Raw genomic sequence first — 14,431 nt, 5'->3', positions numbered from 1 at the left:
GGTCGAAACCGTCGATTAGATTATGACTCAACCAAATTAAGAAATTATATCATCCTAAACAAGGAAGTAAGATAGATACTCGGGTATCTCTTTTGCTGAACAAAGTTCTTGATTGAACACTATTTTAAAATTTTAGTGAGTAAAGTTATGACTGCAAACTTAAGCCAAATAAAATTCAGATACTTTAAATAGATAATGTATTTCAACTTGAAAGAATAAGTGTATATGAATTAAGTATATGAAAACGTTTAAACGGTTTTGTCTAATTTAAGTATTTTTTTAACTATTTCCTTTTTGATTAAAAAAAACTAGTTAATATAATTGAACTTATTTAACAAATAAATTGTATATTTCTTTAAGTAAATATGATATTTAGCTAGTTGTCAAACAATAATCTTACTGTTAAAGCTAAAATTCAAGTAATATAAGCATAAACTTCTAACTAGCAGCATTTCAAACTACATGCATTGAAAGTTGGCACTGCTTGGCACAACGCATGTGTATTAGTGCTGAAAAATTTTAAATTTACTGTAAATAATGAAACTATAACTTGTACACGTATACACAAATATGGTGCAATGCTAAATACTAAACTTCAATAAATTTTTGTTAGACATATTTGATTATTTTAAAGCCAGAAAATAAAAAAAATGCTGTTAAACTGTTTAGACTAAACTTGATTAATTTGTTTATTACCTGTCATCTTATAATAAAAATGTAATCCAAAAAATTAATGTTTAATCCTCAATACCAAAGTATTCATGTTTAGTTCAACAGCATAATTTTAGCAACATTTATAACTAGCTTACATAAAAAAACACAGTTAATTATGTTTTTTAACCATATGCTTAAATTTAATTTGTAAATATGATCTTAAATGTTACTTGTAATCATAAAAATTTGAACCAAATATTCTAGTTTATTCATGTTTATTTCAACGTTTCAACAGCACAATTTTAATTTTTTTTACATTCATAACTAGTATCTTGTTTATTTTAGCTTGTAATGTATACAAAAGCTTTTTTCAAGTATTAAGTGTCATCTTATATATATATATTTATATATATTTTAATTGTATTAATGTTTATTTATTCAATATTTAATACAGCACAGTTGCACTGAAACATTTGAAAAACGTCTCATTTTATATAAGACATAAGAATTAAACAGTTTAATGTTTATTATTTATTTAAAATATTGATGACTATTTAAACCTTTTAGCACGGTCGCACTGAAGCATTTGAACAACGTCTCAACCGCTCAAAACGGAATCTCACTGGCTATCATGAGGGAAATATTCCTGCTGAAAAGACTGGCTCACTTCGATCACGAGAACGTCATGAGGTGAGCTATGACGTCATAAAACATTTTCCGGAACCCATGAGTTATAGATCAGATAAAAAATTTGAGGCTTCAGTGATAATTTGATTTGGTTAGGCGACGAATAACATGTGTAGATCATGTGGGAATTACATATATTTTGACATTTAATGACTTTTATGGTCAGTCGTACAAAAATTTTCTTTAATTAAAAGTTTAGTTGGGAGGGGAAAAATTAGTTTTGTGGTGAAATAACATTTTTAAAACCTAGTAATCATGCTAGAGATCTAATTTTTACCAAATTCAGTAACTGTTTCGTAAATTAATTTTTTCAAAGCTTACGTACACTAAGTCTGTAAATATATGGCAATGTTAAGGCTAAAAATTTGAATTTGAATACAATATTTAAATACAAGGCGTTTCAAAATGACATATTACGGAATACTGTATAAAGTATGTGGGAGGGACAAAATAATTGATGTGTACTTTTCTGGTAATATTTCCCTGTGACCTTTCAACAAAAGACGTATTTAGATGTGTGTTCAGTTAAACTTTGCGTGAAAATATAAGTTATTTTAAGCTTTGCACGGTTCTGCTCTTGCCTACAAGTTTAATTACGTGAAAAAGAACTATAAATGTCTGCGAGATCGATCAAAATTTTAAATTACGACATTTTTAAGTTTTTATTTCTACTTTTGATCTTCTTTAAAGCTACTAGTCTTTTGTTTACGTAATTTCTGTTAAAATTTTCTCAAGCCTTGAAAAAGTTTATGTGTGAAAATTTAAAAAAGGTAAGAATGTTACGTCTACAAAATATCAATTTAATTTTGAGACAACAAGTTCTTATGAAATATGAATTTTTGTTTTATTATTTAGGTTAAAGTTTAATTCAACTGATTCTGTGTTGATAACAAGTTTAATTGTTTAAGTTTATAACTTCAAAGGTGCTAAAATGTCTAGAAAATTGATTAATCTATTCTAGGTAAAATGCAAAAGTCATGTAATACAAATTATGACAAAATAACCTTTTGTTCTTAAAACCGGTAGCTTTTAATCAAAGGAATTCAGCACTTGATAATCTTGTTGAAACTTGATAAATTTAATTAAACTCCTTGAAAATTACTTGAATAAATGTCAGTTTACATCAATGTTAAAACCAGTGATGTCACAATTATCTTCAAATTCAAGTTGTTTTAAAGCAGCAAACTTTTCACTTCACTTTATTGCTTTATTAAGCATTTAATCAGTAACATATTAATTAGTTTATTTAAAATATTTTCAGTATTAAAAGTTTCATTATTTTTAAGTAAAACTAGTCCAAAATTTACTATCAATAAAAAAGTTTTCAAACACCAACTAATGATAAAGTTTTGTTACCTATAACAGACCAAACTTTTAAATTTAATAAATAATGTGAAAACTATAACTTAAATTAACCCATGCTACTTATTTATGACGTCACAACAGGTTACGGGACGTGATATGGGGGGACAACTGCATGGTGATGGTATTCCCCTTTCTCGAATTCGATCTTTCTACTTACATGGATCAGCACAGGCCCCACGGCATTGGTGCAAGAAGAATTAGGGTATTTATTTGTTTATAAATTATTTATATAAATAGTTTTTAAATAAATAAAAATAAACTTATTAGATTTAGGTGAATTTTTATAGTTACTCTTTGATTTAGTTACTTAAGGTTTAAACATCACTTAATTTAAAAACTGCGAGTCGAAGTATTTTATTTGTAAGCTTGTTTATATTGGCATTTGATGCCTTATAAATAAAAAAAGTTTATGGTTATTAAATGGACTAACAATAAATGTGATGTTTTAATCATTAAATTTGCTTGTGTAATTGAATTATTTATATCAGTATTTAAAAATACCATTGCCCTTTACAAAAATAGGCCGTTTATCTTGATGATTTATAAGTTAAGAATTTGAAAATGTGCAATTTTGCAATTTTACAACTTATGATTGGTGAGAGCAAAGTCATAAGTTTTTATACTCATATAACGAAAAATCCACTGAAAATGTTATACACCAGACCACCTAATGTTTCAATTGTGAATTGCTGTAACACCCACATATTTACTTTTATTCAAACATTTCTAAAATTTTTTGAGCTTGGAAAGTTTCAAGTAGTTCGAACACATAAGAAGTGAATTTTTCAGTTTCGTAATTATACGAGCCAATAAACCATAAAATACATCGGGCTTAAACACCATGAAAGTTTATACACAGAAAAATAATATGTAAAAATAAAAAAACATGGTTGAAATGTCAAGCCATTGTTTTTGCTAGTAGGCTAAAAATAAACAAGTTTTAGTGGAACAGTTTTAGTGAATAGTAGTTTTAAGCAGCATGATGAGTAATTCCATTATTACAAGGATATTTTCTCAAACGAAGTAAAACAATGAGGGTTCCACTGGCAAGTTTAAATCACAATGACTTATGACTCACCGACTCTGTTTACGTTTGAAAAGCCTTTCAACGTGCCATCAACTCTTTTAACTTTTCCCCTGATTTTATCTGCGGTTTTTGTTTACAACTCTTCTCTGTTTGGACTCGTGATTTTTTTGACTTTTTCGAAATTCTTTCCTGTTGAGTGGATAGAGCGATTCTTATTGTAAATTTTCAAACTCCCTTGAAAGCTTTCTTGTTGAGTTTTAAAGAGACTTGTTGAGATTAGAGTGTTTTAAGAGTTCGCATCCTAATCACACATAAGGTTTTCAAGTGCTAGTAAAAAGTTTTATTAGTTAGTAAGTTTTTGTCAGAATTTGTTATGAGTTGTATCGAAAATATTTTTTAATTCCATTAGCACAAAACAAGTTGTTGTTAAATTTAAAAACACTTAGTTGTTTAAAATACTAAACTTACTTAATGTTTAAAAACTAATTAATTCAATTTTTTGAATATTGTTGATAGCATCTAATTGAACTTATTTTGATTACTTTATATTTCTCAATAGTTTCAATTAGAAACATTAAACAATATGTCTATCATCAACTGAAAGTACAAAGAGAGTATTTTTAAGTTTATTTTATAATTAGCTACAATTAAGCTGCAAAGCTTAACTTAAAATCCAATTAAATTAAAATAATCAGATTTGCCAACCATAAAACTTTTAGAAACTGATAACGTATTGTACATATACTGTAAAATAATAGATCGGTTATAATGAGATCTGAATTCAAAATTTGCAAAATAAGTCAATTTGTAATTTGGCTGTTTGTAATTTTTGTTGATTTATTATAACCAATTGTGGTTTTCAATAATTTAAAAATTGTGTACTTAAAAAAATGATGTTGTAAAAAGCATGAATTTATTATTACATTGTAAAACCGAATAAGGTGTTAAATTTACACATAATAAATAAATATACCAATAAATTTACAAGTTTTTTTTTAAGTAACATAATATAAAAGCTGACTCATTAATTTACAAACAAAGACTGAAATACATAATACAATAAAATATTACAATATAGGAGTTACTTGGGTTGGATTTCTTGCACATTAAATATAAATAATTAAATATTAATCAGGAATTATTGAAACAAATGTTGCTCGGGTTGGATTTCTTGCACATTAAATATAAATAATTAAATATTAATCAGGAATTACTGAAACAAATGTTGCTTGGGTTGGATTTCTTGCATATTAAATAAAAATAATTAAATAATAATCAGGAACTAATGAAACAAATGTTGCTCGGGTTGGATTTCTTGCAAATTAAATATAAATAATTAAATGTTAATCAGGAATTATTGAAACAAATGTTGCTCGGGTTGGATTTCTTGCACATTAAATATAAATAAATAAATATTAATCAGTAATTATTGAAACAAGTGTTGCTCGGGTTGGATTTCTTGCACATTAAATATAAATAGTTAAATATTAATCAGGAATTATTGAAACAAATGTTGCTCGGGTTGGATTTCTTGCACATTAAATATAAATAATTAAATTTTAATCAGGAACTATTGAAACAAATGTTGCTCGGGTTGGATTTCTTGCACATTAAATATAAACAAATACATATTAATCAGGAATTATTGAAACAAATGTTGCTCGGGTTGGATTTCTTGCACATTAAATATAAATAATTAAATATTAATCAGGAATTACTGAAACAAATGTTGCTCGGGTTGGACTTCTTGCACATATAAATAATTAAATATTAATCAGGAATTATTGAAACAAATGTTGCTCGGGTTGGATTTCTTGTACATCAAATATAAATAATTAAATATTAATCAGGAATTATTGAAACAAATGTTGCTCGGGTTGGATTTCTTGCATATTAAATATAAATAATCAATATTAATCAGGAATTATTGAAACAAATGTTGCTCGGGTTGGATTTCTTGCACATGCACAAAGTGGTTCATCGGGATATCAAGCCGCAGAACATACTGGTCAGTAAGAACCACAAGATTAAGATTGCTGATTTCGGATTATCGAGGATCGTCACTTCTACCAATGTCCTCACACCAGTGGTTTGTTGTTTGTATATATATTGAAATATAATAAAAAAATGATAAAATTTTTCTACTGAGATTATATTAACTTAATTTTACAAAAACATTGAAAAATGTTTCTACGAAGTTGATTGTATAATTGGTACTAGTTAGAAATCTTAAATTTAGTTTATAATAACTTAAAGAGAAGTACAAATTTTCTCCTTAACTCTGATACTTTATATTAATATAGAAACTTATAAATTTTAATAAGGAGAAACATAGTATTGTGATAAACTTCTGGTTGATTAAGTTGATTGTAAAATCAAGTTTTCTTCTTTATAAAAAATTAAAATAAGAACAATAATTTAACTCATCAAGAAATATTAAACACACATTAGATTATATTAAGATAAAGTTAGATCTTTAAAATAGTTTCTTAAAGATGATTATTTTAACAAACGTAAAATTTTTGTTATGTAGTTACCATCAGCTATATTACAAATATCACTGAACAATTTTGATTTAACCTTTTTTATTTTTAAGGTTTTTACTAAATTTTAGATATACTTATAGTCAGAAGTATTTGTTTTCATATACTAATTATAAAATTATACTTGAAAAGAGAAAGGTATTAAACTAAAAGAGTTTATATATTTAATGCTTGTTTAGTTTAATATAATATGGTAATTATAATTTTTTAAGCCGTTTTTGATTTAAGCTTATACCGTTAAGCAGTGAAATAAACATTATAAAAATATAATTAATAAAATAAAACAAATAATTGTTTTGGTGTTTAGTTATTTCCTATTGAAATTAAGTAATTTCAAGTAATAATTTATTTAACAAAGGATGTGTGCTAATTACACGTAAACAACATTTTCCTTCCTACGCTCTTATCTTTGTTTGTATCCACAACTATGGTGTTTATAACATAAATAATATACCACTAATTACTTGTTTGTGCAAGTTTATTGCTTTTCTTAAGAGTAGTTTTACAAGTAAATAGTAAATTTTTTTTAAAGCGTCACATTTAGTTTTTGAACTGAGGAAAATAAAACTATTAAGTTAAGCTTACATTTAGTACTTTTAGAAACACTAGAAATAGTTTAATAAATATTAATTTCTATTTTAACTAACACTAACTCTTTTATATATCCAAGAAATAACCAGCTAAATATTTTTTTTACTAACAAATTCTTTTAGTTAAGTATTGGTTATGTAAAGCACAAATTTAAACGCAACATTCCAATTCCATATAGAACATCAAAAAGCTTTCAAATTCTCATGGCAGTTTTTATATAACTAGTTTAAATGTTACGAGTAAGTTTTCTGTAAATTATCCTGGCTTTAGCTTCTATTCAACTCATGAAATGTTCATTATTCCATAGTCAATGCCTTACAATACTCTTTAAGCTTTTTTTAAACAAATTAAATTTTTCACCCAGATACTTGAGCTTAAGTAAATAAAGGAAACATTGCCACATGTATTATATACAAACTAAAATTTACACGAATATAAACGTGTGTTAACACTATTTGTACATATATATGTAGGTTGATATGTAAATTCCTGGGGTTCTTTAAACAAATTTAATTTTTCACCCACAAATAAAATTTTAAGTAAATAAAAAAGACAAAGTTCTTATCGAGTGCAATATTGTCTTCAAATAATTATTTTGGTGATAACAGTTAAGTAACATTTTATTCAAATGTAAAAGTTGGTACTATTTTTAAGTGTAAACAGACTAGTATTAAAAAAAAATATTTTCAGGTGATGGTAGTTTAAAATATGTTTTTTTACTAAAAAGTTTTTAAGGTTAGTAATATTATACTTCATTTTCAGGTAGTAAATGTGAGGTAAAACAAATTTTATATATTCAGAGGTTGTAATATTTAATTAATATTTTAACTTGTAACAGTTAGTTATATATTTTGAAATGTTATAGGTAGTAACAGTGTGGTACAGGGGTCCTGAGGTGTTACTTGAGCAGGAATACGACTCAAAAGTTGATATTTGGAGCATTGGTTGCATCATGGCTGAAATGTACAGACTCGAGTGAGTTTTCTCATAATTTGTTTATTTATTTGTATTTAGTTAATGTTTTTAAGATAATACAATGGACTTATAAAGTTTGTAAATTTAACATAAGTTGGTTTCTAGCAAAAAGTTTCTAGTACTAACATTCTATTATTCTTTAAAATGAAATAGCTACTTTAAATTTTCATGCTATTCATAGTTTAATATCCATGTATAAACAGTTGCGTAAAAATAGCTTTTTATCATATTTAGAATATTAAGACTCATACTTAAATGCTTCACCTACTCTATGCTTAATTGACAATCAAAAGCCATTTGTTCATTATAAAAGAACCATCTTTTTTTTGAGTTTGTTAAACAAAAGAAATGATTGATGCGTTTGTAGGAGTTAAGTTAAAAAGACTATACTTTTATCAGATATATGAAAAGTTTTTATCAATTAATTACATTCAATAGCTAACGTGTGGTTTGTTTAAATACTTTGTTTAACCACAGTATGGGTGGTAATTTCCTATAATAAGAAGATTATTATTTTTATTTTAATTACTTGTAGGTCAAAAGGCTATTATGCATAAAAAAAGAATAATTAATATTATCATTAAAACTCTATAAATTTCAAAATTAGAACATTAAAACTGAACTTAAAACGTAACTAAAGTATATTTAGTTCTGAAATACACTTAAGTTGAATATTTAGAATTTGTTGAGGTAGAACTTTAAGTTTGCAGTTAGGTGTGTTAATTGTTGTGCAAATTACTCCCTAAATAATTGGATTTAAATTCATACAAGTTAAACTCACCTTATTAGTTAATATTTTTTATTTTCATCTAACTAAATACATATAATTTGATTACATTTTACACTCTAAGTTTTATTAAAACAAGAAAAAAAGCCTAAAATATAATTTAGTTGTAAAAATAAAACTAAGGTATGCCTTATAAAATTATGAAAAATTGTCTCAATATTAGTTGTAAAAATGTAAATTTAATAAATTTTCAGGCCACTTTTTCAAATCCATGGAAACAGTGATGCCAACCAACTGAGAGCCATTTTCTCGTAAGTTTTAAATATTTTTAATTAACATTAATTTTAGTTATTTTAATTAATTAAATTAATTAAGTAATGGTTCCTCACGCACATATGTGGGAAAAATAAAAGTGTAAACAGATATTTTGAAATATTTGAGGTATATAAGATGTTATGAAACCTGCGAAACTAAAAATTCCAAATTTTCTCTATTCAGCCAAAGATTATAATACCAAAGTCTATTTTTGGGTTAAAATTTTTTATAGATCATTAGTTTTTAACGCAATACAACCTAAATACAAGGAAAATTTTTTATAAAAAATGCTAGACGGGTGAGAAAATATGCTATAAAATTAATGGTTCAATTTAGTTAAATATATTCAAATATAGAATTAAATTAGATGCATGATGTAAAAAATATTGAAGTCTTATGCATTTGATTTTATTTTCAGTTTGAAACTTTTCCTCAGGTCTTTAAAGCTTCAACTAATTACATAATTTTCTAAATCAACATTTCTTCAACAATTATCCGCTAACAATTCCGTATGGGTGGCAAATAATCAGCTACCAACAATTTAGCAGCAACAATTAGCAGAAGTTTGTCGAGTGGTGTCTATTCAGCACAATCCACTAACAGCACAAGTAGATGCGCTAACAGCAGAACAAACACAAGGGTTGAACAAAGCAGCTTAATTTGCCTCCCCCAAAGAACCGATCTCACAATAGACAAAAAGAAGCTAATTGCGTCGCTAATTACCTCCAACGCCAGCGTCCAATATAATCCAGCGCGATAATTGCCTCTGAAACAGAAGTTTTTCCCACACTGAAACATATGTTTTCCGTTGAAATTTCCACACACGTTTGAGTGCTTTCGATTAGTTTGAACTTTATTGTATCAGCAGGGGATGATACGTTGATATTGTTGTGTAGCGGCTGTAATTAATTTGCAGGTTTGGCGGAAACCTTTTGATTGCATTTTCGAGTGCCCCCATCACACACAGATTAAAGGGATAAAAAATATTTTGTCGCTTTTCAAACTTTTATTGGAATTTCGGCTTTTTTATTAAACGAGTTGATTAAATGTAATTTCATTGTTTGATGTTTTTAAGCACCGTATGATCCATTGTCTGACAAATTGGCTGAAGTTATTAATCTAAATCGTTTTTTAATGATGATTGGATTATGTAAGTACAGTACTTCCTCGCTAATCCGGCTAAGTTGGACAAGATTTTTTTGAAAATACGGCCGGATTTGCCTTTGGCCGGATAAGAACAAAATATCGCTTTTTATTACAAATTATCTACCTTAGTTATATTATGAATGTATATAACGAAACGTATTATAATATTTCTTTTAATTTAACTTATTTTACTTTATTCAAAGAAAAAAGAATTAAAACAGACAAAACTAAACGAAACAAAATTTTATAAGTTCAAAATTAATGGCAAAAAACTACATTGCTTTAGGCACATTATTGTTTGCCATTTCGCAAACTTTTAACTTGTTTTCAATTGTTAGTTGAACGCGTTTTCGTTTCTTTGCTGTCTTATCCATTTTTTAAATAGATATGTTGATTGTAGTATATTAAAGTGTAACTTGCTTAGCAAAGACAGAAAAATTGCAAATGAATAAAAAACAAGTTTGTTACAATTGAGCGGTAAAAGTATGAAAAAGACTTAAGATTATACAAATGATACTTTATTATGACGTAACAATATATTGCTTGCATTATTATAAAACGTGATTGAATACTTTTTCGAAGTAAAATGAAATTAAACGCAAAAAACGCTAAAGTAAATAAGTCGACTTCTCGACTAAAACCGGCCGGATTAGCGAGGAACCGGATTAGCGAGGACCGGATTAGCGAGGAAGCACTGTAATGAAATAAATGCTTATATTAGCAAAAATCTACAGATGTTAATTTTTACAATTGTTTATAAATTTTATTAATGCCTTGTTTGTTTAAATAAGTTTCTTCTATATAAGCTTTCTTAAAAGCTAAAAACTTTTAGAATAAATATATATAGTTCAATTTTTTTATCCAGCTATGAATAAACACTATCTGATAAAAAAATAATTAAAACAAAATCTTTGATGTATTAGAATTACTAGTTTTAATCATTAAAAACTATACAAATTGATAATATTCTACAAAAAAAGCTTTAAGAAAGGACGTAACTTTAATTTTTTAAAGAATTTTTTTCCAAACTACAGTTCAGTTTTCCTTATACTTGCGTTGAACGTGTCAATGCAGTGAAAAATTTCCAACTTTTTTTTCCAACAATTTTCATCACATCCATTGTGCAGGGAAAATTCCAAGCATTCATTCCGAGCAGATAAAGCACATTTTCTCTCATAAAATAAGCTGATAACGAAATGTTGTTTGGTCGTTTTTGTGATAAAAAAACCTTTTAAGGTCAATTTGACATTAAATTTTCACAACGCAGATATCCAATGAATGGTCTTTGCTCTTTCGTAAGTGAAAAAAGTATAAATTTTTAAAATAAATTTTTTCATAGACAATGTTTTTTTATACGAAAATAAAAATATGATTTGTTGTGTTAGGAAATTTTATAAAAGAACATATTTATAAGACTTTTCAAAAAATTAAAAAATAAATTTACAAAGTAAAATAAAAATTTAGTGGTATTAATTTTAATGAAATTACACGAAATCCACATATAAAGTAATTTCTTTGAAGTCTATTCTGCAATTTTCTGGCGTCGAAAGGAAATCATGATTTTTTTTGCAATGCAGTGAAACTTTGATGTAAAACAAAGAAAATTTGCATTTATTCAACTTCCCTACCTTTGAAAATTGTACTAAATATGCAAATTTATATGTTTTATATGCAATTGAACATCAAAAGTTTATATGTAAAGCGTTGGCGAAGTAGGTTTGTATGATTATAAGAAAAAATAAAATAAAAAATTAAAAATAATTGGCCGTTAAGTTAAAAAAAAAAGATTGAAATAGTAAAAACCATATATTTATATGTAATTTTCTTTGTATAAAATCTATTTATGTATTTTTCAATAATATAGTTGCTTTAAAACGATATCATTTAATATTAAAGTATCATATATTAAAATAAAATCCTAGTTTAGTATATAAATTAATGTTATTTATTTAGATGTTTTAATTTTATTTTGATAAGCTTATTATTATATGGAATGAAGTCATAAGTTACCGTTTTAACTTTGTTATTTAATCTGAAATAAATAAAACAAAATATTTCTGTGAACTTTGTTTGAAACAAGAGCTTTAAACAAATTTTTCTTCGTATAGTTTTACTTTTCTAAAAATATAATATTAAGCAGAAATTGAAAGAAAATTCTGAATTTTGTTTTTCAGCTCCTTAGTATTCCTTTAAAAATTGCCAATTCAAGTATAATATATCTTTCATTGAACTATTTATAGAAAATAAGTTTAAATAAATTTAAGTCACTAGAGTAAAAATACTAGAAAAAAACTAATCAAATGTTCAACCATTTAAGTAGATATGGGGACAGTAAAAGAAGGCTATCAATATATTTCCATAAAATTATTTTAATCTTCTCAGTTTTTTGGGAATTCCCCCAGTTGACAAGTGGCCAATGAGATGTCCGTACAGAATGTCGATGCTGGAGGGTTGCGGCGGCGGTAAAGACGTGAAAAAGGTTATTCCCCGGATAAGAGACGATCACGATGCAGTACACTTGTTGAAGTGGATGTTAGAATTCAGTGGAGAGGACAGACCTTCGGCCAAGCAGGCTTCCAAACACAATTACTTCAATATGTTAAATGTTTGTTTGATAATTAATAATAACAAATTTATATAAGCTTCCAAACATAATTACTTCAATATGCTAAATGTTTGTTTGATAATTAATAGTAACAAATTTATATAAGCTTCCAAACACAATTACTTCAATATGCTAAATGTTTGTTTGATAATTAATAATAATAAATTTCTATAAGCTTCCAAACACAATTACTTCAATATGCTGAATGTTTGTTTGATAATTAATAATAATAAACTTATATAAGCTTCCAAACATAATTACTTCAATATGCTAAATGTTTGTTTGATAATTAATAGTAACAAATTTATATAAGCTTCCAAACACAATTACTTCAATATTCTAAATGTTTGTTTGGTAATTAATAATAACAAATTTGTATAAGCTTCCAAACATAATTACTTCAATATGCTAAATGTTTGTTTGATAATTAATAATAATAAATTTATATAAGCTTTCAAACACAATTACTTCAATATGCTAAATGTTTGTTTGATAATTAATAATAATAAATTTATATAAGCTTCCAAACACAATTACTTCAATATGCTGAATGTTTGTTTGATAATTAATAATAATAAATTTATATAAGCTTCCAAACATAATTACTTCAATATGCTAAATGTTTGTTTGATAATTAATAGTAACAAATTTATATAAGCTTCCAAACACAATTACTTCAATATTCTAAATGTTTGTTTGGTAATTAATAATAACAAATTTGTATAAGCTTCCAAACATAATTACTTCAATATGCTAAATGTTTGTTTGATAATTAATAATAATAAAGTTATATAAGCTTCCAAACACAATTACTTCAATATGCTAAATGTTTGTTTGATAATTAATAATAATAAATTTATATAAGCTTCCAAACACAATTACTTCAATATGCTAAATTTTTGTTTGATAATTAATAATAATAAATTTGTATAAGCTTCCAAACACAATTACTTCAATATGCTAAATGTTTGTTTGATAATTAATAATAACAAAATTATATAAGCTTCCAAACATAATTACTTCAATATGCTAAATGTTTGTTTGATAATTAATAAAAACAAATTTATATAAGCTTCCAAACACAATTACTTCAATATGCTAAATGTTTGTTTGATAATTAATAATAATAAATTTATATAAGCTTCCAAACACAATTACTTCAATATGCTAAATGTTTGTTTGATAATTAATAATAATAAATTTATATAAGCTTCCAAACACAATTACTTCAATATGCTAAATGTTTGTTTGATAATTAATAAAAACAAATTTATATAAGCTTCCAAACACAATTACTTCAATATGCTAAATGTTTGTTTGATAATTAATAATAATAAATTTATATAAGCTTCCAAACACAATTACTTCAATATGCTAAATGTTTGTTTGATAATTAATAATAATACATTTATATAAGCTTCCAAACACAATTACTTCAATATGCTAAATGTTTGTTTGATAATTAATAATAATAAATTTATATAAGCTTCCAAACACAATTACTTCAATATGCTAAATTTTTGTTTGATAATTAATAATAATAAATTTGTATAAGCTTCCAAACACAATTACTTCAATATGCTAAATGTTTGTTTGATAATTAATAATAACAAAATTATATAAGCTTCCAAACATAATTACTTCAATATGCTAAATGTTTGTTTGATAATTAATAAAAACAAATTTATATAAGCTTCCAAACACAATTACTTCAATATGCTAAATGTTTGTTTGATAATTAATAATAATAAATTTATATAAGCTTCCAAACACAATTACTTCAATATGCTAAATGT

General features: G+C 25.5%; 1 protein-coding gene across 1 annotated transcript; it reads left to right on the top strand.

The window, feature by feature from the left end:
• Positions 1-1,285: 1,285 nt before the first annotated feature.
• Positions 1,286-12,840, top strand: LOC145839226 (cyclin-dependent kinase 4-like). Its single transcript, XM_082946829.1, has 7 exons — positions 1,286-1,344; positions 2,788-2,908; positions 5,655-5,822; positions 7,733-7,842; positions 8,824-8,880; positions 12,413-12,635; positions 12,811-12,840. Exons 1-7 carry the CDS (start codon positions 1,286-1,288, stop codon positions 12,838-12,840), a joined length of 768 nt encoding a protein of 255 aa, XP_082802955.1.
• The last annotated feature ends 1,591 nt before the right edge of the window (positions 12,841-14,431 follow it).

This window comes from Thalia democratica, chromosome 6 (genome assembly GCF_965202585.1).
Source record: "Thalia democratica chromosome 6, ktThaDemo2.hap1.1, whole genome shotgun sequence".
Classification (NCBI taxonomy): domain Eukaryota; kingdom Metazoa; phylum Chordata; class Thaliacea; order Salpida; family Salpidae; genus Thalia; species Thalia democratica.
This window is presented reverse-complemented; position numbering and strand designations above follow the sequence as displayed.

Excerpts from the sequence above, each read along its gene's own strand:
- LOC145839226 (XM_082946829.1), top strand. The coding sequence starts at position 1,286 with ATGAGGGAAATATTCCTGCTGAAAAGACTGGCTCACTTCGATCACGAG. Across the intron at positions 5,823-7,732 it reads CCAATGTCCTCACACCAGTG|GTAGTAACAGTGTGGTACAG; the intron begins GTTTGTTGTTTG and ends GAAATGTTATAG. Across the intron at positions 7,843-8,823 it reads GCTGAAATGTACAGACTCGA|GCCACTTTTTCAAATCCATG; the intron begins GTGAGTTTTCTC and ends ATAAATTTTCAG.